This window comes from Sus scrofa, chromosome 1 (genome assembly GCF_000003025.6).
Source record: "Sus scrofa isolate TJ Tabasco breed Duroc chromosome 1, Sscrofa11.1, whole genome shotgun sequence".
In the NCBI taxonomy this organism is placed as follows: Eukaryota; Metazoa; Chordata; class Mammalia; order Artiodactyla; family Suidae; genus Sus; species Sus scrofa.
The window spans coordinates 44231350-44255424 of NC_010443.5; the positions used below are offsets into that span (position 1 = coordinate 44231350).

The 24075-nt window shown below is 39.8% G+C and overlaps 1 protein-coding gene across 2 annotated transcripts in view; it reads left to right on the plus strand.

Annotated features, from left to right (window-relative positions):
• GOPC (golgi associated PDZ and coiled-coil motif containing) overlaps positions 8015 to 24075 on the plus strand; it is a 46523-nt gene continuing 30462 nt past the window's right edge. The window contains exon 1 of one of the 2 annotated variants that reach the window (XM_003121242.5): positions 8015 to 8545. In XM_003121242.5, coding sequence (XP_003121290.1) covers positions 8258 to 8545 — 288 coding nt within the window. In that variant the 5' untranslated portion in view covers positions 8015 to 8257. The remainder of the gene's footprint in view (positions 8546 to 24075) is intronic. The other variant, XM_003121241.5, reaches the window with a different exon arrangement.

Genomic DNA, 24075 nt, shown 5'->3' on the forward strand with positions numbered 1-24075 from the left:
CTGGCATCTAGAGGGTAATGGCCAGAGATGCTACTGAATACCCTACAATGCACAGGGCAGCCCCTACAGCAAAGAATCATGGAGTCCAAAATGGCAGTAGTGCCATTTTTAAGAAGTCTTATAACAATCACAAATGTGTGCCTCTATGCAATATATATATTGGTCTTCCCTGGTTTATTTGTTTATTTATTTTTTAGGGCCGCACCAGAGGCACATGGAGGTTCCCAGGATAGGGGTCAGATTGACCCCAGGATAGGGGTCAGCTGCCAGCCTACACCACAGGCACAGCAACATCAGATCCAAGCCACATTTGCAACCTACACCACAGCGCACCACAACGCCAGATCCTTAACCCACTGAGCGAGGTCAGAGATCGAACCTGAGAAACCCCATGGTTCCTAGTCCGCTTTCTGCTGAGCCATGATGGGAATCCTTCCCTGGTTTATCAAAAGAAAAGGGCAATCTCCCCTTATAAACAGGAAACATAATTCCAGAGAAGAAGCTAACTAACCCCAATTCTCCCTGATTTGGGTATAGAAGCATTGGCTTCCTATTATAAAACTGATCAACCAAGAGCTAAACAGAAGACTTTAACTTATTAAAATCCCTTTTTGAGGCAAAAGAAAATAAATTTAAATTTAAAAATTGTGACTATGGTTCTAATTTGTTTGCTTCTCCTGGAGGATGTTGCCAAAAGAAAATAGGTTTAAAGTAAAAAAAATAAAATAAAAATTTTCTACTACTTAACATCTCGAGGAGTTCCCATTGTGGCGCTGTGGTTAACAAATCCAACTAGGAACCATGAGATTTCAGGTTCAATCCCTGGCCTTACTCAGTGGGTTAAGGATCCAGCATTGCTCTGAGCTATGGTGTAGGTCACAGACATGGCTTGGATCTGGCGTTGCTGTGGCTGTGGTATAGGCTGGTGGCTACAGCTCCGATTAGACCCCTAGCCTGGGAACCTCCATATGCTGTGGGAGCGGCCCTAGAAAAGGCAAAAAGACAAAAGCAAAACAAAAAAACCCTCTACATCTCAATGTTTTCTTCTGTAAATGAAGATTAAATGGGGGAAATAATTTCCATCTTACAGAATGAAAGAGATGAAGTGTACTAAAGCATGTCAAATGCATGGGCAAAAAGACCATCTCAATAACTGATAGTTGTATCAGTTTGCTTTATTAGTCACAAGCAATGGAAACAATTCTGGCTGACTTAAGAAGAAAAGCAATTACTGAAAGAAAATTGGGTAGCGCACAGAATTGCAGGAAAGCCTGGAGCACCAGATTTGGAAATGAACAAGGATAAAGGAAAGCTATACAGTGAGAAGCACGTACTTCAGTGTAGCGTCACTGCACACCACGGATGCCCTGGCCACCACTGAACTGGGAACTGGGTACCATTACTGGCACTGTTGCCACTGAAGAGGAATGTTGCTATCCCACCCCAATTTCTGCTCCCTACCAAGAATTCTTGCAATCCTTGCCTCACTATCTCCATGTTAAAATTTTCAGGTGGATGATTTTCTTTAGGTGAACCTAGATCACATATGCCTCTGTTCTGTTACAGAGCTGGGAAAGTGATTATCTGATGTTTTTAGTTCATTATAGGAGAAGGACTCTATCTCCAACATTCTAGTCACATAAGGGAGGGAATTCCTTAAACAGAGGAAGAGGGTTCAAATATAAACAGTAGTGACAAATGTCCACTATAGAAGTCTTTTCACCCTCACTCCTGCTCATCATGACCACAAAAGCCAAATGAGTTTTGAGTAAAATACAACCAGTTGAGGACCAAACATATTGTATTTCGAGCAATGGTTGTGACATGGCTTTTTGTGTAATCATTTCACTATACTTTTCTGACTTATTCATTCAGAAGAGTATAAAAATTCTAATGAGATCATTGAAAATATTTTTATATTTTTAATATAAGTGTAAAGAAAGGATAATTAAAGGGTGTTGTTTTGGCCCCCTTTTAGAACTAATCTCGGAAGAAATGTAAATGACAGAGACTGATGAGGGGGAGTTTGTTTGATCTGTAAAGTCTGACAGTCTGAGAAGTAAGCCGTAACTTGACAGTGGAAGAAAGAGGAAGAATCAATGATTAGTAAAACTCTGATAGCATTGTTGATAAATGGTGGTTTTAAATAGTGCTGACACAAACCCGAAGCTGTGGGAAAGGGTAAATGAAGAATGTAGATCAGGAGTTCCCATCGTGGCGCAGTGGTTAACGAATCCAACTAGGAACCATGAGGTTGCGGGTTCGATCCTTTCCCTTGCTCAGTGGGTTAACGATCCGGCTTTGCCGTGAGCTGTGCTGTAGGTCGCAGACGTGGCTCGGATCCTGCGTTGCTGTGGCTCTGGCGTAGGCTGGTGGCTACAGCTCCGATTAGACCCCTAGACTGGGAACCTCCATATGCTGTGGAAGCGGCCCAAGAAATAGCAAAAAGACAAAAAAAAAAAAAAAAAAAAAAAAAAGAGTGTAGATCAGGTAACAGTTGTTATAGTCAGTCTTTGAGAGTATAACGGAATAAAATATAGTAAAAGGGATTTTTTTTTTTCTTTTGTTGTTGTTGCTATTTCTTGGGCCGCTCCCGCGGCATATGGAGGTTCCCAGGGTAGGGGTTGAATCAGAGCTGTAGCCACTGGCCTACGCCAGAGCCACAGCAACACGGGATCCGACCACGTCTGCAACCTACACCACAGCTCAGGGCAACGCTGGATCATTAACCCACTGAGCAAGGGCAGGGACCGAACCTGCAATCTCATGGTTCCTAGTCGGATTTGTTAACCACTGCGCCACGACGGGAACTCCGTAAAAGGGATTTTAAAACTCTTTTTATGTTTTGTCTTTAGGTTTGGGTATACCATACAAAATGTAGTACCTAATAAATTTGAACTATGGAATAGGTAAAATAATTTTTTTTTTTTTTTTGGTCTTTTTAGGGCTGCATCTGTGGCACATGGAAGTTCACAGGCTAGGGGTCAAATCAGAGCTGTAGCTGCCAGGCTACACCATAGTCAAAGCAATGCGGGATCCAAGCTGTGTCTGTGACCTATACCACAGCTTACGGCAATGCCAGATCTTTAACCCACTGAGCAAGGCCAGGGATCAAACCCACATCCTCATGGATGCTAGTAGGATTCATTACCACTGAACCAGAACAGGAACTCAGGTAAAATAATTCTTGAAGCCTAAATTATACTGGATTTATTAGTCAAACCAACCAGATCATTGTTAAATGAAACTTTCTCTTTAGATTGGGAAAAATATTCCTTGGATTTTAAAGGAATGTTTAAAATATTTTATAGATAGTCCTAATTCCTGAGCCAGTATAAAGATATGTTTAGTTATGCTCTCTGGCAGGTATCAAAGGCATGTCTTGAAAAGTGACTGTTTTTAGAATTTCCTGGGTAGGCTATTGTGATGTCTTAATTATTGAAATGATCACACAAATATTTCCAGTATTCCTACTATATTCCAGGTCCTATGTTAGGACCTGACCTTCAAAGATAAGCAAGATACCACTATTATTGCCAAGATATTCACAGTCCAAGGGGCTCCAAAAAATGTGTATGCTATATACATTTAGAATATTATAGCAGGTATTTGTAGTAAATTAAACAGGGATGGAGTCCACAGCTCCATGTTAGAAAAAAAGGAAGTCTTCTTGGAAGAGGTTTCTGAGCTAATCCTACATCACTGCACCAAAACTCTCAAGTTTTTAGAACAAGAAGATTGGAGTTCCCATTGTGAATCAGTGATTAAGAACACAACACAGGAACTGTGAGGATGCGTGTTCGATCCCTGGCCTCCCTCAGTGGGTTATGGATTTGGCATTGCCACAAGCTTCAGTATAGGCTGCAGATGCAGCTCAGATCTGGCATTGCTGTGACTGTAGTGTAGGCTGGCAGCTACAGCTCTGATTTGACCCCTAGCCTGCAAACTTCCATATTCTGCAGCTGCGGCTATAAAAAGAAAGAAAGAAAAAACGAACAAGAGGACAAATGGTTGTTCCATATGCGTATATAAGAGAAATGACCAGGAGAATGAGACTAATAAATCACTGTAGAATGCCCAAACTTCTTCAGCATGTGTATCACAGAACTTCAAATTGTTAGTAAATATGAGTAAATATAACACAAATAATATATATGAGTATGATACTCTAAGACTTTTCCCACATTGCTCAAGTAAAATGTAGTGGATTGTCCCTAGCTGGCTTTATTCATCATACAACTGTTTCTAGTGACCAATGGTATTCACTTAATACTTTTTCCTTTTCCTGGCAGGATCACTGGAGAGTTAATGAAACATGTGGGGCTTAATACAGGGCCTGGTAGTTTCCCTTTCCAGTCCAAGGGTTATCTTCCAAGTCCATTCACTACAGTGCCTTTACAATTAATGATGCACTAATAAATGTCTGAACTCTACCCTAACGTCACCACTAATTACCACTACCTACCAAAGAAATCCTTAGCATTGTCCTTTTTTTCCAGTTTCCTCAATCCTCATTGAATTCTTAGTAACACCTTATGGTAAAGCACTGTAAGGATAAGTTTCTAAAACAAGATTGTCACACTTAAGTTATATAAGAAATTTTTGAAGTTCCCTAGGGGCATAGCAGGTTAAGGATTTGGCAATATCACTGTAGCAGCCAGGTAGCTGCTGTGGCGTGAGTTTGATCCCTGGCCTGGGAACTTCTGCATGCTGTAGTCATGGTCAAAAATAAATACACACACACACACAGAATTTTTAGGGCCACACCTGTGGCATATGCAAGTTACCAGGCTAGGAATCAAATTGGAGCTACAACTGCTGGCCTATGCCACAGCCACAGCAATGCCAGATCTGAGCTACATCTGTGACCTACAGCGCAGATCATGGCAATACCAGATCCTTAACCCACTGAGTGGGGCTAGGGATTGAACCCAAATCCTCATGGATAATAGTTGGGTTTGTTTCCACTGTGCCACAATGGGAACCAAATAAATATTTTATTAAAGAAGAAATTTTTAATCACATAAATGATTCTTGAAACAATTATTAGGCGGTTTTGCCAATGCAATTTCAAATAGAAGTATCAATTTGTTTAATCTCTTTGAAAATAAGTCCCACAAACATTGAGTTTGCATAGTACTCCCAATGCTAAAGTAGATCGAGACAAGCAATACATGTAGATAGAGCACACTGACAACAGATGGCAGCACTAGAACATCAAACCCTGCTTTTCATGTCCATGTTAGGCTGGCACTTGCACAGATGTAAAGCCCCAATCAAGTTGGACAAAAGATGATGTCTACCTAGAAGGTGTCTCATGAGCATCTGAAATAGTCACATAGCACCAAGCAGCAAGCACATTAGGATGTGGAAGCTGCTACATAGAATGGTAATAAGGAGATGAAAATCTTCTGAAACACAGAGGGTATGACTTGGAATTGTAAAAATTGTACACAGAAATGGAGTTGGTTCTTCAATCCTGAAAATGGGGGTATTCACCAAGGATCAGAGCCCTGGGTACAAATAAACACTTAAAATGCATTTCAGTTACATGAAGTTGAATTTTTTTAAAAATTTTTTTGTCATTTTAGGGCCTCGCCCATAGCATATGGAGGTTCCTAGGCTAGGGTCAAATCGGAGGTGTAGCTGCTGGCCTACACCACAGTCAGAGCAATGCTGGATCCTTAACCCCCTGAATGAGGCCAGGGATCGAACCTACGGCCTCATGGATGCTAGTCAGATTCGTTTCCACTGAGCCATGGCAGGCACTCCAAATGTTTTTTTAAAGAAATGAAATTTATTTTCAATAGTAGTTCATATAAGCTAAAGAAAGTGGTAAGTAGGAGTTCCCGTCATGGCTCAGTGGTTAACAAATCCAACTAGGAACCATAAGGTTGCAGGTTCGATCCCTGGCCTTGCTCAGTGGGTTAAGGATCCAGTATTGCTGTGAGCTGTGGTGTAGGTTGAAGAAGCATTGCTGTGGCTGTGGTGTAGACCAATGGCTACAGCTCGGATTAGACCCCTAGCCTGGGAACCTCCATGTGCTGCAGGTTCAGCCCTAGAAAAAACCAAACAAAAAAAAAGAGAAAGTGGTAAGATATAGAAATGAATATTACAATTACTCTTTGGGATAATATTTCTCATATATTAACAGTTGTATATGGCTTATCACTGGGAAGAAATTTTTTTCGAAAAAAACTTGGGGACTGATTTGTCAATTCATTTCACAGGTAACTTATACATGAAGCAATGGATTTCCTCATCCTTCTATACTCCATGATTAACAGCTAGGATTTTGGAGGAAAAGACACCTAGATTGAAATCTCATCTCAGTGGATTTTTAGCTGTATAGCAAGCTAACAAGATACTTAAGTTCTCTATGATGCATCTATAAAAAGCTAACAACAGCTAGCTCACAGGATTTTGTAAGAGTCAAAGCAATAAAGCAAACAGCACAATGCCGAACACATAGTGTGTATTCAACAACTGAAAGCTATTGTTGTGATTTGGTACCTGGGCCCCTCAACCCCAACTTTATGTTTGTACTTTAAATTCCTGAAAATGGGACTGCTAACTATATTATGAATAGAGAAAGTGGCTGGAGACGTGGTAGCTGCAGTAGTGATGTTCTTGCAAATATTGCTGATAAAAATAAAGTTAATTTGGAAGGGAGCGGGGAAAGATGTAAATCTTAGTTTTATGTTAAATAGGCCCCTGTGAAAGGGTCTATTTAAGCTCTAGGCAAGGATCTCTGATTAGTTTTACTTAGCTGTTTGCTGAAGCCAAAGGACTTTATCGGGTGATATAGTAGAGTTTGCCGTGACCCAGAAAAAAACCCTAAAACTATGATTTCTTATTCCTCACCACATTGCCTTAGCGAAGGGCCTGCCCTGTGGAGAAAACTGGAAGAGTTTGGAGTGTGCTGGTAAAATATTCCCTTAGGCCATGACTCCTAGGAAAGAGAGTTCTTACCAGCCTACTCGCAGACTGGTTTCTCCTTTCCTTATCAAGACTGGGGGTTACTCTTGAAGTAGAGAGACAGTAGGTGAAATGGTAAAGAGCAGTTGCTCAATACTTTCAAAATTCAAATTAAAGTTGTAGCTAGGAGAGTTAGACCCAGTAGCCTATGAGCTCCGCTTAAGTGAGAGTCATGTCTCCATTCATTTTTGTGTCCCCAATGCCTCAATAGGACTCTGCATTCAATATATTTATGAATGCATGAATCTTTATAATTTTGTCTTATGTGTAGGAACACTGTACTACTTTTAAAAACAAGTACACCTTTTTAGGTAGTTGCTTGAAAAAGCATGACCTGTATAGTAATAAGGAACACCAAGTGCCAAGTACTGAAGCAAAACATTTTATCCTGTTCCTGAGTGAAGTAAATGCTGGAAACTGAGGCTTCGAGGTTAAAGAATACAACTATGATGGCACAGCTAGTATGTGATAGGGTTTAAAACTTGAATCCAAGGCCGCCTGCCTTTTAAGGACAAGACAAAAGGTCTTGTATTAATTCAGCAAAACCTGGTGAACCGTTGTCCTTCAATATGCAGTTCTAGGCAGTTTCCACCGGGAATTTAAGGCCTGGTTTATCTAGAAGAGCCAGTGTGTCCATCGACCCTACCCACCTCATCCTAATCAGGAACCGAACTGGAAAAGGGAAAACGTGGCCACTGCGCATGCTCAAATGGCCCTTCCTTACTCTTCCTTCCCTCCCCCGGTACGTCAAAGCAGCAACTTCCCAGACGATTTTAGAATGGGTCCCGCCCACTGTGAAGTCAAACGGGCAGAATCTCTTCCGCTTTGCTACGTGGACACTTCTCTTCCTCAGGCCTTTCCAACTTGGAAGCCAACATCACGAGCCTCTGTTTTTCGGGTATTCAAGCTAGAGTTTGCCAGTTGTCAATATGGCGGCTGACAGGCCGGTCCCAAGCAGAGGCTTTTCATAGGCCTACGTCGCATCCTAGCCCCGCCCACTTCGTCTCTCCCGGCTGCGTCCACCTTGGTCTTTTCTACGCATGCGCAGTGGGGGCGGGCCGGGAGGTGGGACTGCTGGAGTCTTCCGTGTGCGGTTGCCGCCGCCGCCTCAGCTTTGCTACTCCTGCCACTCCGGGCTGCGTTGCCGGCGTTAGCCGCGTGAGGGTAAGGGAGGGGACCGACGGAGCGTGTGTGCGCGGGGCTTCCTGCAGTCCCAGCAGTTCCTCTCGCGGGTGGACAGCGGGGTCAGCAGCAGTCGCGGGAGGCCCTAGACGGCGCCATGTCGGCTGGCGGCCCATGCCCGGCAGGAGCCGGTGGGGGCCCAGGGGGTGCCTCTTGTGCTGTGGGGGTCCCCCCTGGCGGGGTATCCATGTTCCGGTGGCTGGAGGTGCTGGAGAAGGAGTTCGACAAAGCCTTCGTGGATGTGGATCTGCTTCTGGGCGAGATTGACCCGGATCAGGCGGACATCACTTATGAGGGGAGGCAGAAAATGACCAGCCTGAGCTCCTGCTTCGCGCAGCTTTGCCACAAAGCCCAGACTGTGTCCCAAATCAACCACAAGCTAGAGGTGAGCAATGGGCTCTGGAGGGGTGGCATTCAGCTCCAGTCATCAGGTCCCGTTTAACGCACCAGTGAAACGACCCTAGAAAACTGCTAACCAGGGCACCTGGGCTTTCATATGTGACGGGGGAGTGCGTTGTGTGCAGGAAGCAGAGTGAAGTGAGATTAGAGTAGAAAAAGTTGTGTAGTTTGACGTGTAGGTCTTCCTGGGAGCCTGTCATCCACCTTCCTAGTATCTCTTTGAGGAGGAAACAGGAACTAAGTGTATCAGTCTACTTGTGCATATTACATTAACAAACCTAAGACTTGGGCTCAAAGATTCTCTATTGTAAGAACACTTTCGTACACCTTTTAACATTTGAGTTTTTGGATCTACTTTCACATTGATAAACTAGGATTGTATATCGCTAGCGGACACAGCCCTTATTTTTAGCTATTTCAGATCAATTTCTGTTGTTTCACACAGACTATTCCTTGTCTGCATGAACTGTTTAGGGGAATTTGATAAAAGCTTAGGAAATTTAGTAGGATAAACAAGATGGTATCAGTGTCCTTCTCACTTTACAGTTAGTTGGTCTTTAAATTACAAGCAGATTCAACCAGAGAGCCCTAGTTATTCGCATGACTTCTAACATTGAGGTTTTATATACTTTACCATATTTCCCTAAGTCTAGATTTATTTTTGAGTGTGTGAAGAATGACCATTTGATTTAGTCTCTTTCTAGTCTTGGGTGTGGGTAGAGTAGTGGTGGTGCAAAACAAAACTACCGTGTTTTGCAGAAAAGTAAATTAGTACATTACAATAATTAGAAATCAGGATGTATTAACACTGTTACATAAAGAGCATTGTCTAACTAGATAATTTAAATACAAGAATGCAGCTTTCATTTTAAAGTAGATAAAAATGGTATAATCAGTGATGTACAAAGCTCTTTGAACACTAGATTTCATAAGAAATCATCATTACTATCAGTTGTGATAATTGAGAGTGCCCATTGGATCCAAATCTATATGAATATCAGAAATACATCCTCTCCTTGCTTAGTGGTTAGCGTTCTTTTGCTTTCCTATCAGCTGTGAAAGAGGTGGTGTAATTTATCTTTGATTAGCACAGAATTGCATATGGGAGATTTCTTCTCCACTGCAAGGACGGTTAATTTCTTTCATCCTTTCTGAAGAGGTTGGAATGGAAGTGTTGATGCGAAGCTAATCACTTCTTATTCTAGGTATATGTAAATATCTCTTAATTTCTTGATTAGTGATAGTTTCTAGAAGATAGTAGTGAAATTGCATTGGATGGTCTTTAGAAATAGTTTGAATAACAGCAAGAGTGGCTTTGGCTACTCTTAATTTACAACTGAAAGTATCTACTGAAGATAAACAACTTTTAAAAAATGAGACAATATCTAACTAATTTTTCGAAAGAATTAAGGAAACTTTAAAGTGATTTTTTGTTGTCAGATATAAAACCCAATTTTGGAGAAAGGGTTGGTCTTTGAGCAGGAGCTGGTGCTGTATTTTTTCATCTTTACATTTTTTAAATGAGTATTCAGAGCTATAATAAAATTATGCAAGTTTATTTTTAGAAATCGTAGTTACATATTCTGATTCTGTTCCACCTCCTGGCTTAGAAGGTGGCCATTATTTCTCAAAATAAGAAATGCTAGCCTATCACAGGGTGAGAATGTTTGAAATCTTTGACTTAAAGATCTCAGAAAATGGTGATTATGTGTTTTTTCAGTTATAGTTGACTTCTCTGTCTGTGGGGTTATTCCTACATTTAACAATTTCTACAGTTTTCATGGAATCAGTTATGTGTTTTATTGAGGAGGGAGGTTCATGGTTAGTAGTGCCTTTCAAAGCAGACCTGCCTTTGTATCATCTGCAGAATTTCGGAGGTTGTCTCATGTAGTGTTAACAATCTATTTAGACCTTGAAATTTTAGAAAAATGTCCACACATTCTTGGCCGGTTTATTTCTTAGTAAGTGAATTCAATTCTGTTGTTTTAAGGATACATTAGGACATAATTTTTGAGGTCAGTTATGGCTTAATATAGCACATGTGCACTAAAAGTCAATGGTTTTAGAGATAAATACCTTAAAACATATTACCATAACATAATTAAGATACAGATACCTCTAGTATAGGCAACTTATGGTTTAAATTGGTCTTGAGTATCCTTCCAGATTAGCCCTTCCCTTGTCCTTTGTGTCTTTAGTTAATACTACATTTAATATTAATGTAGTTAGTAGTTAGGAAAACAATGTTGATGCAAAACAAATTATACGTTGCACTTAAAAATTAAATATAAATGACATCTATCTGACTCCTTTTTTCCTTAAATTATATTTGGGGAGAGGGATGGCTATAAGGGGGAGGGAAGGGCAGAGAATTCAGAATATTTTCAGGTGGTACCATTTCAGATTTCTCACATCTCTCTTATACTTCCCACCTGCTTGAGAATTCCCGCTGTGGCGAGCCACTTGGTGACAGCTGTGCTGGAGTCACAGGTACTGACTGGGATAGCGGTAGTAGTAATAGTAGTAGTAGCAGTAGTAGGTGCCTTGGAGTAGAACAAAGGTTGAGAACCAGTACTTTAGAAAAACTTAGCTCTCTGCCTTGAAATATAGTCTTCTGCCTGTTCACCCCTTCTTTAAAATGACAACAAAACAATACATGTTCTGTCACATCCTTCTTTCCCTCAGTAGTTGCTGAATCAGTATCTCTTTTTAAAGTGATTTACTCTTTACAGCCATCAGTGGAGAAAATTTTAATTTTGGTCTAGAGCTACACTGATAATGAACCAGTGATCTACTATCCTTTTTCTGCTTTAAAGCTATTCTGTTTTTAAACAAGAAGTAAGGTTGTTTTGCAGCATTGAACTTGAAGTTTAATATTGATCCAGTATATTTTTATTGAGTACTAAGTATGTGTCATATGCTGTATTGGGCACTTGGGATACAGGGGAGAGCAAAAACGGATACAGTTATCGCTGTTACAGAACTTGGATTCTATTGGGGAAGTTGTTGAAATAATTATCACATAAATGTGAAATTCCAACTTTGAGGTGCATAATGAGAGCCTATTCTGGTGGATCAGAGAAGGCTTGATCACTGACCATTGAGTTAAGACATAAAGGATGAGTAGGAGTTAATTATGCCAAGAGAAATGGCAATACCGTCCCGGTAGAGAGAACAGAAAGTGGAAAGCACCTGTGATGGTTAAGTACTTAACACATTTGAGGAATTGAAAGAATTGGTATAAGATCAGAAGGCAAAAGAAGTGAGATGCAAAGTAAGTGTGAACAGATAGGTAGGGACCACATATCTACATGATTTTCTAAGCCATGCAGTAGATTGGGGGATGTATTGTAACAATGGGTAATGTTTTAAACTAGGTGGTAGCCTCAGATGTGAGATTAGAATAGTTCTCTCTGGCTATGGTAAGGAGACAGTTTGGGGGAATAACAAGAGTAAATGCAGGAAATCATTTAGGTGGCTCTTATTCTGATCCATGATATTACAGAATAAGAGCGGAGATGGAGGAAAGTGTTCAGAACAAAAGAGATTTGAGAGATAAAAATGAACAAAATCTAGGGGTGGATCAAAACAGAGGGATGAGGGAATTCAGGATGAATCCACAGTGTTAGTTGGCTAAATAGATGGGTGTATATGAGATATTATTAGTAATAACTGTATCACGAACTTTCTGATCAGTTACTATGGGCCAGGCTCTATCCTAAATCTTTTATATATATGTTGATTCACCTAATTCTCACAATAGTTCTATGGGGTAGGTTTAGTATTGTTATTTCCATTTACAGGGATTAAGTAAGGGACCCAAGACAACAGAAATAGGTAAACCAATCTCTCCAGAAACACACATTTGTATCTAGTTGGGGAAGGAGGAGGTGGAGAGAAAAGCAAGCAGAAGGAGTAAGTGTAGCTCTATAGCCAGGAGGGGGAGTGTGATTTCAAGGAAGGTGTTGTTTTCATTTTGTTTTTAAATGGAAAAATAAACTTAAAACATGTTTACAAGCCAATGAGAAACATCCAGTTGAGGGGGAAGCTGAATATTCTAGAGACAGAAAGGGATAATTAGTAAGGTTTCCGAGTGAAGATGAAATCCAAAATACAGCTAGAGGAGTTCTCGTGTGGTGCAGTGCGTTCAGAATCTGGCGTTGTCATTGCTGTGGCTTGGGTCGCTGCTGTGACACAGGTTCAGTCGCTGCTGTGACACAGGTTCAGTCCCTGGCCTGAGAATTTCCACATGCCACAGGCACTGCCACAACAACAACATTAACAACAAAATACATGTAGGGAGCATGGCTTTATATCAAAAGGACAGCAATTATACTTAAAGGGAAAGGAGAGATGATGAATGCAGAAGTGAGAGGGAGTGTTTTGTGTGATGACTTCTTTATTCTCCATAGAATAGTCTGAGACAGTTGCTGAAAGTGGGTGAAGTTAAGAGCTCAAGGAGAGAGAAAAAGATTTGAAATAGTAATGAAAGAGTAGGAGAGCCAGTTGGCCAGAGAAATAGAAGGACTGCCAGGCAATGTTGACGACCACTTTGGAGTTAAATTCATGGTACCACTACTCTGCCCTTCTGTATGACCTTCTCCAGCAATACAGGCACAGAATTGAGAGTAATAATTAAATTCATCTAGTGCTGTAGCAGGAAGTTTGCTGTATAGACAAAGAACACTACTGAAATAAAAACAGTAATGGGGATTAAGAAAAGGAGATACTCTTTAAAGGAGTAGAAACAATATTAATTATGTAGATGCAAAGGAAGAAGAAGGGTTAAGCATGACATCACATTTCCTTTTGGGAAATGTATTGGTTGATACCTACAGTGGCTTGAATAGTGTCTCCCCTCCCACCCCATGAAAAATTCATGTCTTCCTAGACATTGGTTGATACCTACAGTGGCTTGAATAGTGTCTCCCGTCCCACCCCATGAAAAATTCATGTCTTCCCAGAACCTGAGAATATGACCTTATTTGGAAATAGGGTCTTTGCAGATATAATTATGGAGATAAGGTCATAGAAGATTATAGTGAGCCCTAAATCCAGTGAGAGTATCCTCAGAGGACACACACAGAGAGTGGGAAGAAGGCTGTGTGACAATGGAATAAGCGATTGGAGTGATGTGTCTACAAGCCAAGAAATGGAAAAGGTTGCTGGCAAACACCAAAAGTTAGGAGATAGGCATGGGGCAGTTTCTCTTTCAGGATCTTCAGAAGGAACCAACTCTGCCAACACCTTGATTTTGGACTCCTGGCATCCTGAACTGTAAGAAAATAAATTTTGTTCCCTTTTAAGCTACTGAATTTGTGTTAATTTGTTATGACAACCCTGGGAGGCTTGTATCCTTCACTGTAGTAAGGAATCCAGGAGAAGGAGCAGATCTGGCAGGAAAGAGATGGATTGAATTTAGGAGATTGTGCATAGTTAAGGTTGTTATCTTTTTTTGCATATTCCTAACATGGTTTCTTAATTGCTGCTTACCCCTTCTAAATCATCGTTTCATTGCCAAAACTGTTATAAAGTGTTTATAAATGGTTCATATTAAAAAAGACAACTCGGATTCTGTTACTCTTCTTTTTATACCTATTACTTGTTAAATTCAAACTATAGCTTGTTGATCAGTGCCCAGTCTGTCCGTCCTTATCTCTTGTCACTCCTCCTTAGCTGCTTTTGCCTCAATAAAACTGATCTGTTTGCATTTCTGTAAATAGGCCTTGCTCTTTCATGGCATCTCTACTTTGGCATAGGCATTTATGTATAATATCTGTCCCCTTTGTCTGTGGTATCAAACACCCACTCATCTTTCAAGGCACCACTTAATCACTATCTCCGTGAAGGCTTTCCTCACCCAACCTCTCTGCTGTCCATAGGCACAGAGGATCATAACACCTTGAATTGGCTTGGACCATTATAAGATTTGTCGTGTCATATTAAAACTAGTGGTTGCAACATTTCTCTACCTCCAGAAGGTTAAACTCTTGGAAGGTCAAGACTGTGTTTTAGATGAAATAATCTGAACCATCAAATGCTTTGTGAAAGTTGACTTTAGGGGTTAACATCTCTTTGTGAATCCATTTTGGTTTCTAGGGATTTGTTGGTAGTTTTTTTCCTCATGGTGCTTCCCAAACTACATTGAAAATAAGAATTCCTTTGAGTATGGATATCAAGTTTTCTCAAGTGGATTATAGAATTGGTGTTTTGCCCTTTTTTAAAACTGGAAATTTTAAACGAAAACATTAAACACCAACCTTTCTGACCTACTTACATCCTTACCTCACCTGCTAGGGGTTTTCGTATCTCAAAGTTTTCCCTTTCCCTGCTTCATGTATTATTAGCCAATCTTCAGCCAACATTCGGTAAACTTCTTTCTTGATAACTTTCTATTTTTTAAAACAAATTTTATTGGAGTATAGTTGACCTAGAAAGTTGTGTTTCAGGTGTACAGCAAAGTAAATCAGTTATATATATACGTATATCTGTTCTTTTTCAGATTCTTTTCCCATATAGGTTATTACACAGTATTGAATAGATTGCCCTGTGCTATACAGTAGGTCCTTTTTACCTATCTATTTTATATGCAGTAGTGTGTATATGTCAATCCCAACCCCCAAATTTATCCCTCCCTCTCCGCATTTCCCCTTTGGTAACCATGAATTTGGTGTCAAAATCTTTGAGTCTATTTCTGTTTTGTAAATTCTTTTGTATCATTTTTTGTTAGATTCCACATATTAGTGATTTCATATGATATTTGTCTTTGTCTGACTTATTTCACTTAGTGTGATAATTTCTTGGTCCACCTCCTAGAGTAATGAAAACAAAAACAAAGATAAACAAATGGGACCTAATTAAAGTTAAAAGTTTTGCACAGCAAAGGAAACCATAAACGAAATAAAAAGACAGTCCACAGATCAGAAGATATTTGCAAGTGAAGCAACTGACAAGGGATTAATCTCCAAAATATACTAACAACTCATACAGCTCAATGTCAAAAAACAAAAACAAAAAACAGCCCAATCAAAAAATGGGCAGATCTAAATAGACATTTTTCCAAAGAGACATACAGATGGCCAAAAAAAAAAAATACATGAAAAGATGCTCAACATTGCTAATTTTTAGAGAAATGCAATCAAAACTACAAAGAGGTACCAACTCAGACCAGTCAGAATGCCTTCATCAAAAAATTCATAAACAATAAATGCTGGAGAGGGTGTGGAGAAAAGGGAACCCTCCTACACTGTTGGTGAGAATGCAAATGCAACCACTATGGATGGAGAACAATATGGAGGTTCCTTAAAAAACTAAATATAGAACTACCATATGATCCTGAAATCCCACTCCTGGGTGTATATCCAGAGAACATCATAATCCAAAAACATAATACACCCCAGTGTTCATTGCAGCACTATTTACAATAGCCAAGATACGGGAACAACCTAAATGTCCAGCAGAGGATTGGATAAAGAAGATATGGTGTAGGAGTTCCCATCGTGGCACAGCAGAAACTAATCCAACTAGGAACCATGAGGTTGCGGATTTGATCCCTGGCTTCACTCAGTGGGTTCAGGATCTGGCATTGCTGTGAGCTGTGGTATAGGTCAAAGATGCAGCTCAGACCCCGAGTTGCTGTGGCTGTGGCAAAGGCCGGCAGTATAGCTCCTATTGGACCTCTAGCCTGGAACCTCCACATGCCTTGAGTGCAGCCCTAAAAAGCGAAAAAAAAAAAAATAAAGATACGGTGTATATATATGATGGAATATTACTTAGCCATTAAAAAGCATGAAATAATGCCATTTGCAGCAAAATGGATGGGCCTAACCTTCTCTCTGATTGCCTTCATTTGTTTTTGAATTCATACATCATACATGCCTCTATGATAGTGTTTACAATACTGTGTATTATGATTGGAAATCTATTTTTATCTCTTTCTACTAGACAATAAAATCTTCAAGGGCAGAATCTGTGTCTTATTCATCATTTTTGTCTCCAGATCTTGGAATAGTGTATATTCAATAAATGTTTATTTGAATGAATAAACTATTTGAAACAGCTTTAGTTGCCTCATGAATCCTCAAAGATTACCAATAAATCATTCTGTAATACAAGTTTCATGAGAGATGGGATGGTGTCTGTTTTTTGATTCTACTATCCATAGTGTCTAATATAGCACCCATCACATTATTGAATGATTGAATCATTCACAAAGAAGTGATTTTTGAGTTACTATTTCATGATATTGTATTTTAAGAAAAACTTGAAACTGTGACTAAAAATAAATTTAAATATTATTATATTAGAGTATTGAGTATGGATTTAGTATACTTGTGACATTTCTAAAATGTTGGGTCGGTTGCTTCTCCTCACCCCACCTCTGGTTTGATCATAGAGCAATTGAGTTCTTTAACATTAAAATGAAAACAGAAAATATTCTATATTGTTTGAACTTCATTTTGAGATTTAAAGTTTTTTTTTTTTTTGGCTGTGCCCATGGCATGTGGAAGTTCCTGAGTTATGGATTGAAGCTGTGCCATAGCAGCCACCCAAGCCACTGCAGTGACAATGGCATGTCCTTTACCTGCTTCACCACAAGGGAACTCTGTTAGGTTTAAAATACTTTGACTTTTAAAAATGTATCACACATTATCTACTTGTCCCCATTTCAAATTCCCTAACTCTAGTTCGGTCACATTGTCTCCCATATTACACGCTGAACCTGTAGCATATGGAAGTTACCAGGTCGGGGGGCAAATCTGAGCTGAGGCCTGCACCACAGCTATATCAGTACTGGATCTGAGCCGCATTTGACCTATGCCTATGCCACAGCTTGTGGCAATGCTGAATCCTTAACCCACTGAGTGAGGCCAGGGATTGAGCCTGCATCCTTACAGAGACAGTGTGGAGTCTTTAACCCTCTGAGCCACAGTGTGAACTCCAACAGCTCCCTTTTAAAAAAAATAAATTTCATCATGTTGTTCTGCTTTAAATTCCTCACTTGTACTTCAAATAAATTCAGACTCCTTATCTCTGTTAGGAGTTGTATGATCTGGCCTCTGGATAGCCCTCCAGTGACATATCTGACCATTCTTTCCTCTTATTTTCTATGGCTCAGTCCACATGGGTCTCCTTTTAGAAACTCTGAGACAATATTTCTTAAATTTTTTGGTCTTAGGGCCCCTTTACATTATTAATTGTAAGGTTCCCCCAAAGAATTTTTTTTAACATGCATTATATGTACTTGATTTACTGTATTAGAACTTTAGATAAGAAAACTTTAAATATTTATCACATCAGTTAAAAATAGTAACAGTAGGAGTTCCCATTGTGGCACAGCAGAAGGGAGCCTGACTAGTGTTCATGGGGATGCAGGTTCAATCCCTGGATAAATGTCATTATTAATGAAGAAAGAAAGAAAAAGCAGAGTCCCTGTTGTGGCAGAGCGGGTTGAGAAACTGACATAGTGTCTGTGAGGATGCGGGTTCAATCCCTGACCTTACTCAGTGGGTTAAGGATCGGGTGTTGCCATGGCTGTGGCATAGGTCTGCAACTTCAGCTCCCATAGCCCAGGAATTTCCATATGCCACAGGTGAGGCCATAAAAAGAGAACAAAAACCCCTTACATTTCCCAACATTATAAGAGTAGGATTGTTTTATGTTAAAATAAAAAATCTGGCTTAGGGGTACCTGCTGTGGCACAGAGGGATAGGTGGTGGTCTCTGCAGTGCCAGGATGCAGGTTCCATCCCCAGCCTGGCACAGTAGGGATCCAGTGTTGCCACACCCATGGCTTAGGTCGCAAGTGTGGCTTGGATCTGATTCCTGGCCTGGGAATTCCATATGCCACAGTGTGGCCAAAAAAAAAGAAAAAAAAGAAAAATCTAGCTTAATAGAAGACAGATGGATTCTCACATCTGCTTCTACATTCAGTTGTGTAGTTTTGTTTATAGTGTAGGAAGAAAATTTGACCTCACAGAGATATGTAACTGGATAAGGGAGAAATAATTTAATGGCCATTTCAGATAATTGTGGATATTCTTTGATAGTAAAAGGTAGTTTCTTAATGGTTAGTTAAAATATGGAGTCAGACTTTCAAAAACATTTTCATACACTGTTACTTAAAGTATATTGGTCTATCTGTGTAGTCTTCGAATGGATTTTTTTTTAACCAAAGCATGATTTTAACATTGTGCATTGGTCATTTTGAAAATTCCGGTTTGTTTTGAGTTATCCAGATTTTCCAAATACAATCTCATTATGCATTATCAAAAAATCACAGTTGGGTTTTTTGTTTGTTTGTTTGTTTTTTGGCTGCACCATGGCATGTGGAAATTCCCTGGCCAGGGATCAAACCTGCACCACAGCAGTAACCTGAGCCACTGCAGTGACAATGCCGGATCCTTAACCCGCTGCGCCCCAAGGGAACTCCAGAAAATCACAATTGTTAAGTCTCCAGTCTCATCAGAAGAATCTGTAAGTGTTGGAAAGCTGTCAATCTTATGCTGATGGATTCAGATTTTCCAAAATTCTTACTTTCACTTGAAAGCACAAATTTTTTTCATTGGCAACAAATGCAGTCAGTTGTTTTCCTTGAAATAGGAGGTTCACTTTATTGTCAAGAACATGTCTGCCAAATATATTCTTAATAACCACAATTCTTTGAAATAAAGATGATATTCCAAAAAAAATTTTTTTTTTCAGCTTGGCAACTCAAGCAGTTGCCTAAATGCTTTTCCTTGAAACAACATGTTTGCTATGCAGTGAATATGCTTTATATATACTTCCCATTTCATCACATAGAATATTACAAAGATTTACTCAAGTGTTGAGATTTTTAGAATTAATAATTTTACTGCTTCTTCAAGGACATTCTTTTTTTTTTTTGCCTTTTTCTAGGGCCGCACCCTTGGCATATGGAGGTTCCCAGGCTAGGGGTCCAATCAGAGCTATAGCTGCCAGCCTACACCACAGCCACTGCAAACGCAGGACCCAAGCTGCATCTGTGACCTACACCACAGCTTATGGCAACACTGGATCCTTAACCCACTGAGCAAGGCCAGGGATTGAACCTGCAACCTCATGGTTCTTAGTTGGATTTGTTAACCACTGCACCACGATGGGAACTCCTTCAAGGACATTCTTAAGTGATTTTTTTGACTGTGAGTGAGTGGTAGTGAAAAGTACAGTGACCACTGGTAGTTTGGTGCAACTGCATTGACTTGTCAGCAGTCTATTCGTAATTGCTTTTGCACCTTTAAGTACAGATGTCAACACAGTGAAAAAGACAATATTTTTTTACTACGAAAATAGTTCTGACCTCATGGATGCCCTGAAATGGTGTCACAGACCTGTGAGAACTGCTGTGCTGATAATAACCAAAACACTTCCCAGAAGGAAGCCATATGCTCCCATATGGCTAATTCTCTTTTAGTTTCTTACATACAGCTTAATGATGGTTTGTAATTGTCTGTATTACTACTGATTTTGTAGTGGCCTTGGACAAGTTACCTAACCTCTGTGCTTCACTTTCCTTCTCAGTACAGAAAGTATCTCAGAGGATTATTGTGAGGATTAGGACAATTAAAACATGATTATGTTCAAAACAGTGCCTGGCACATAGTTACTGCTATTATTATATGTGCCATTCATTTTCTTTTCAGGTTGCCTCCTGTGCAAGACCACTCCAAGCTTTGCCAGGCAGGATCCGCATTTGTTTTTTCTACCAGTGTACCCCTAAAACCCAGCCCAGTGCTTGGCATATAGTTGCTGCTTAATAAATACTTGTTGAATGAATGCGTGGTGGTGTAGAAGACTGAAAATAAAAATGTTTGCTTGACTTGAATGGTAGAACCTTGGGGAGAAATAATGACATGAAATTAGTGGTCTTTAGGCTTGAGTTGGAAATTGGAGCAAATAGGTAGGGTTTTCTCACAGAACTTTCATAAGCCAAATGGACAATCTGTTTTAAGAGCTAACTCGTAATAAAGAGGAATATTATTTCCTATCTTGAGGGATGGCAGAGATTTTCATATTTGACCTTTGAATGTTTTTTATTTGGTCATAGTCTTTGTTTTAAAACAGTACTCTTAGAGAAAGATTCTTTATGAAAGGAGTGGGTTAGATTAAATGAGCTCTAGGACTTTGGCTGTTATGAGGAAGTAGAAGAAAACAAAGAGAATGGATCAAAATGCTTTCATTAGTTACATTATCCCCTTTTGTCATAAAGGAGAAAAGGCCATGTGAAGAATGTTTCTGCTTCTGTTGACTGTCAGGCAGCTTTGGATCTTTTATATAAGAATTTCTACGATAGATTCTTTCAAAAGTTTAAATGCAGGAAGAAAAGATGATCTTACCAGATAAAATGGCATTGCTTTTTTTTTGGGGGGGGGCACCTGCTGGTTATGGAAGTTCCCGGGCTAGGGGTCAGCTTGTGGCAATGCTGTATCCTTAACACACTGAGTGAGGCCAGGGATTGAATCCGCATCCTCATGGATACTAGTCAGGTTCCTTTCCACTGAGCCAAAACGGGAATTCTGGTATTGCTTTTTTAAATGAGGCAAGGAGAATTACATAATTTGTAAAGGAAACTCAGTATTCATAATTTGTAGTCAGATGGTATTTTTTGTAGTGATTCCTGTCATCTCTGTTGTAATTATATTTTACATTTGTTTCATTGACTTTATGAAGTAAACTTTTAGGAAGTTTAAAGTAAGCCTTTTAGGAAGTAGGTGGGTGTAGATGATAAATTTAAAATTTTGGTATTAAGTGATATAACTGCTAGAGATTTAAATTCCAATCTGTACTTTTCGTCCTAAATTGAAATGGCACATTTTTTTTTTTGGCATATGGAAGTTCTCAGGCTAGGGGGTCAGATCGGAGCTACAGCTGCCAGTCTAAACCACAGCCACAGCAATGCAGGATCCAAGCCGCATCTGTGAGCATCCTCATGGATCTTAGTCGGGTTTGTTAACCACTGAGCCATAAAGGGAACTCCCTCATTTGCAAATCTTCAAAAATGTACAGATGTCTAAAAGCGTAATTGTTCCTTTTTTGTGACATGGTTACCTTTTGTACATATATTTTATTTTATTTTTTTATTATTATTTTTTTTTGTCTTTTTGCCATTTCTTGGGCCACTCCCGCGGCATATGGAGGTTCCCAGGCTAGGGGTCTCATCGGAGCTGTACCTGCCAGCCTACACTGGAGCCACAGCAACGCGGGATCTGAGCCACGTCTGCGGCCTACACCACAGCTCACGGCAACACTGGATCGTTAACCCACTGAGCAAGGGCAGGGATTGAACCCGCAACCTCATGGTTCCTAGTCGGATTCGTTAACCACTGCGCCACCACGGGAACTCCTGTACATATATTTTAAAACAAAAAGTGTAGAAGCATTTATTGGTAACTGTGAGATAATATTTTACATCTTTATCAACAGCTTTCTCTGCTATGATTCATAACAGTTAAACTGCTATATGTCGTCAACTATTTTCTTTGTAATTCTTACAAAGAACAACTTGGAGTACTCGTGCTTTTGTGTGTGTGTCTGTGCATGCCTGTGCATATATGTGACTTCCAGTGTGTATGTGTATGTGTGTGCACACGCACTTGGGTGTGTATGGAGTAGCACTGGCTAGGTGGAAGATGTTCAGAGCAGTCTGTTGTTTTGAGCCCTGTTTGATTCTGAGATTTGAGCATGTGGTCTCATTTGGAACTCAGACTGCTTCTTTACCTTTTTGTTCTATTACTGCCAGAATTATAAAGGATGTCAGGAGGTATGGATTTTAATCCCATGCAGTTTGTAATATGGCAACTCACATAATCTATTTGGGGCTCAGTTTCTTCACTTCGAAAATAAAGATGTTTTACCAGATTTTTAAATTTAGGTTCTTAGCTTAGACCTTCTAAAATGTTATCAAAAGAGGTGTATGGGAGTTCCTGTCATGGCTCAGCAGAAATGAATCCGACTAGTATCCATGAGGATGCGGGTTCAATCCCTAGCCTCACTCAGTGGGATAAGGATCTGGCTTTGCCGTGAACTGCAGTGGAGGTCACAGATGTGGCTCCGATCCCACATTGCTCTGGCTATGGTGTGGGCCAGCAGCTGCAGCTCCAGTTCCATCCCTAGCCTGGCAACTTCTATATGTCTCAGGTGTGGCCCTAAAAAGCAAGGGAAAAAAAAAAAGGTGTATGAAATTCCAAAACTAATGGTTGAGCTGAATCTAAGTTCCCTACTGTACAACTTGATATTTGCTAATTTCTTGTTTTAGTTTAATCTTTCCCAAAACAAGGGGTTTTTGAGGGGTGCTCAAGGTAAAGTAATTGACATTTTTATGTATAAGACAGTAAAATAAAAACTAGCCTAACTCTAGGAAGATCTTTGAGCCTTAAGACATGGTCTACCTAGAGAGAAAAAATGCAGCCGTTGTGCATTTTTAGAAGATTATATGGACAGTAGATTAAAGTCTGGACAGGATGGAATAATAGGAAACTGAATAAAAAATTACTTTGATTTCGGTGCCACAGAGTAGAATCCAGTAGACAAGAATTATATTAGGAATTACCTTGAGGGAAAAGTTAAAAAAAAAAAAAAAAAGGAGTTCCTGTTTTGGCTCAGCAGAAATGAACCCAGCTAGCATCCACAAGGATGCGGGTTTGATGCCTGGTCTTGATCAGTGGGTTAAGGATCTGGCATTACCACGAGCTGCAGTGTAGGTTGCAGACGCAGCTCGGGTCCCACGTTGCTATGACTGTGGCATGGGGTGGCAGGCAACTGCAGTTCAGATATGACCCCTAGCCCTGGAACTTCCATATGCCACGGGTACAGCCCTTAAGGAAAAAAAAAAGTTTAGATGTTTTAAAAGAGTATAAGATGAGAAATAGAATAGTAATGACTACATTAAATATGAATAAATGGCAACAATTATCCTAAAAATTTAATTAGATACACTGTTTCTCTCTTTTTTCATTTCTGGGACTACTTCAATCCTATGTTGCAGAGTGTGCCCTGAATTTTCATACATCTCCCCACTCCATTCCAGCTGATAGAGGAGATCCAGGGACCTTATTTTGAGAATTCACTGCCTTAGAAAATCTCATCGTGTGTTGATAATGGCTTAGGTCAAGCAAAGGCCATGTCTTAAGGCTCAAAGATCCTCCTAGAATTAGGTCTATTTGTCCTTATTGAGTTCTAGGCAAAGAATATCTTGATGGTCATCTTTGTTTTATTTTTTTCTGTAAATATAAAGCCTCAAAATCAAATGTAGGTGAAAGTGAAAAGATGGGATCCCAAACGAAGTCTATAGGTAAGACAGAGTTCAACTGGTTTTGGTTTAGGTTTTTAAAAAAATTTTTGTATATCACTTTAGTAGTTTGAATTTAGTAGTTGAATGTTGAAATCAATTTATTAGTTTTCACTGTTTGCTAGTTACAGTGTGGCCAATGTAAACACAGTGAAGTAAAAGGTCTTCAGACCTTTTTATGGCCAGGCTAGTTTGGAGTATTATTTACTG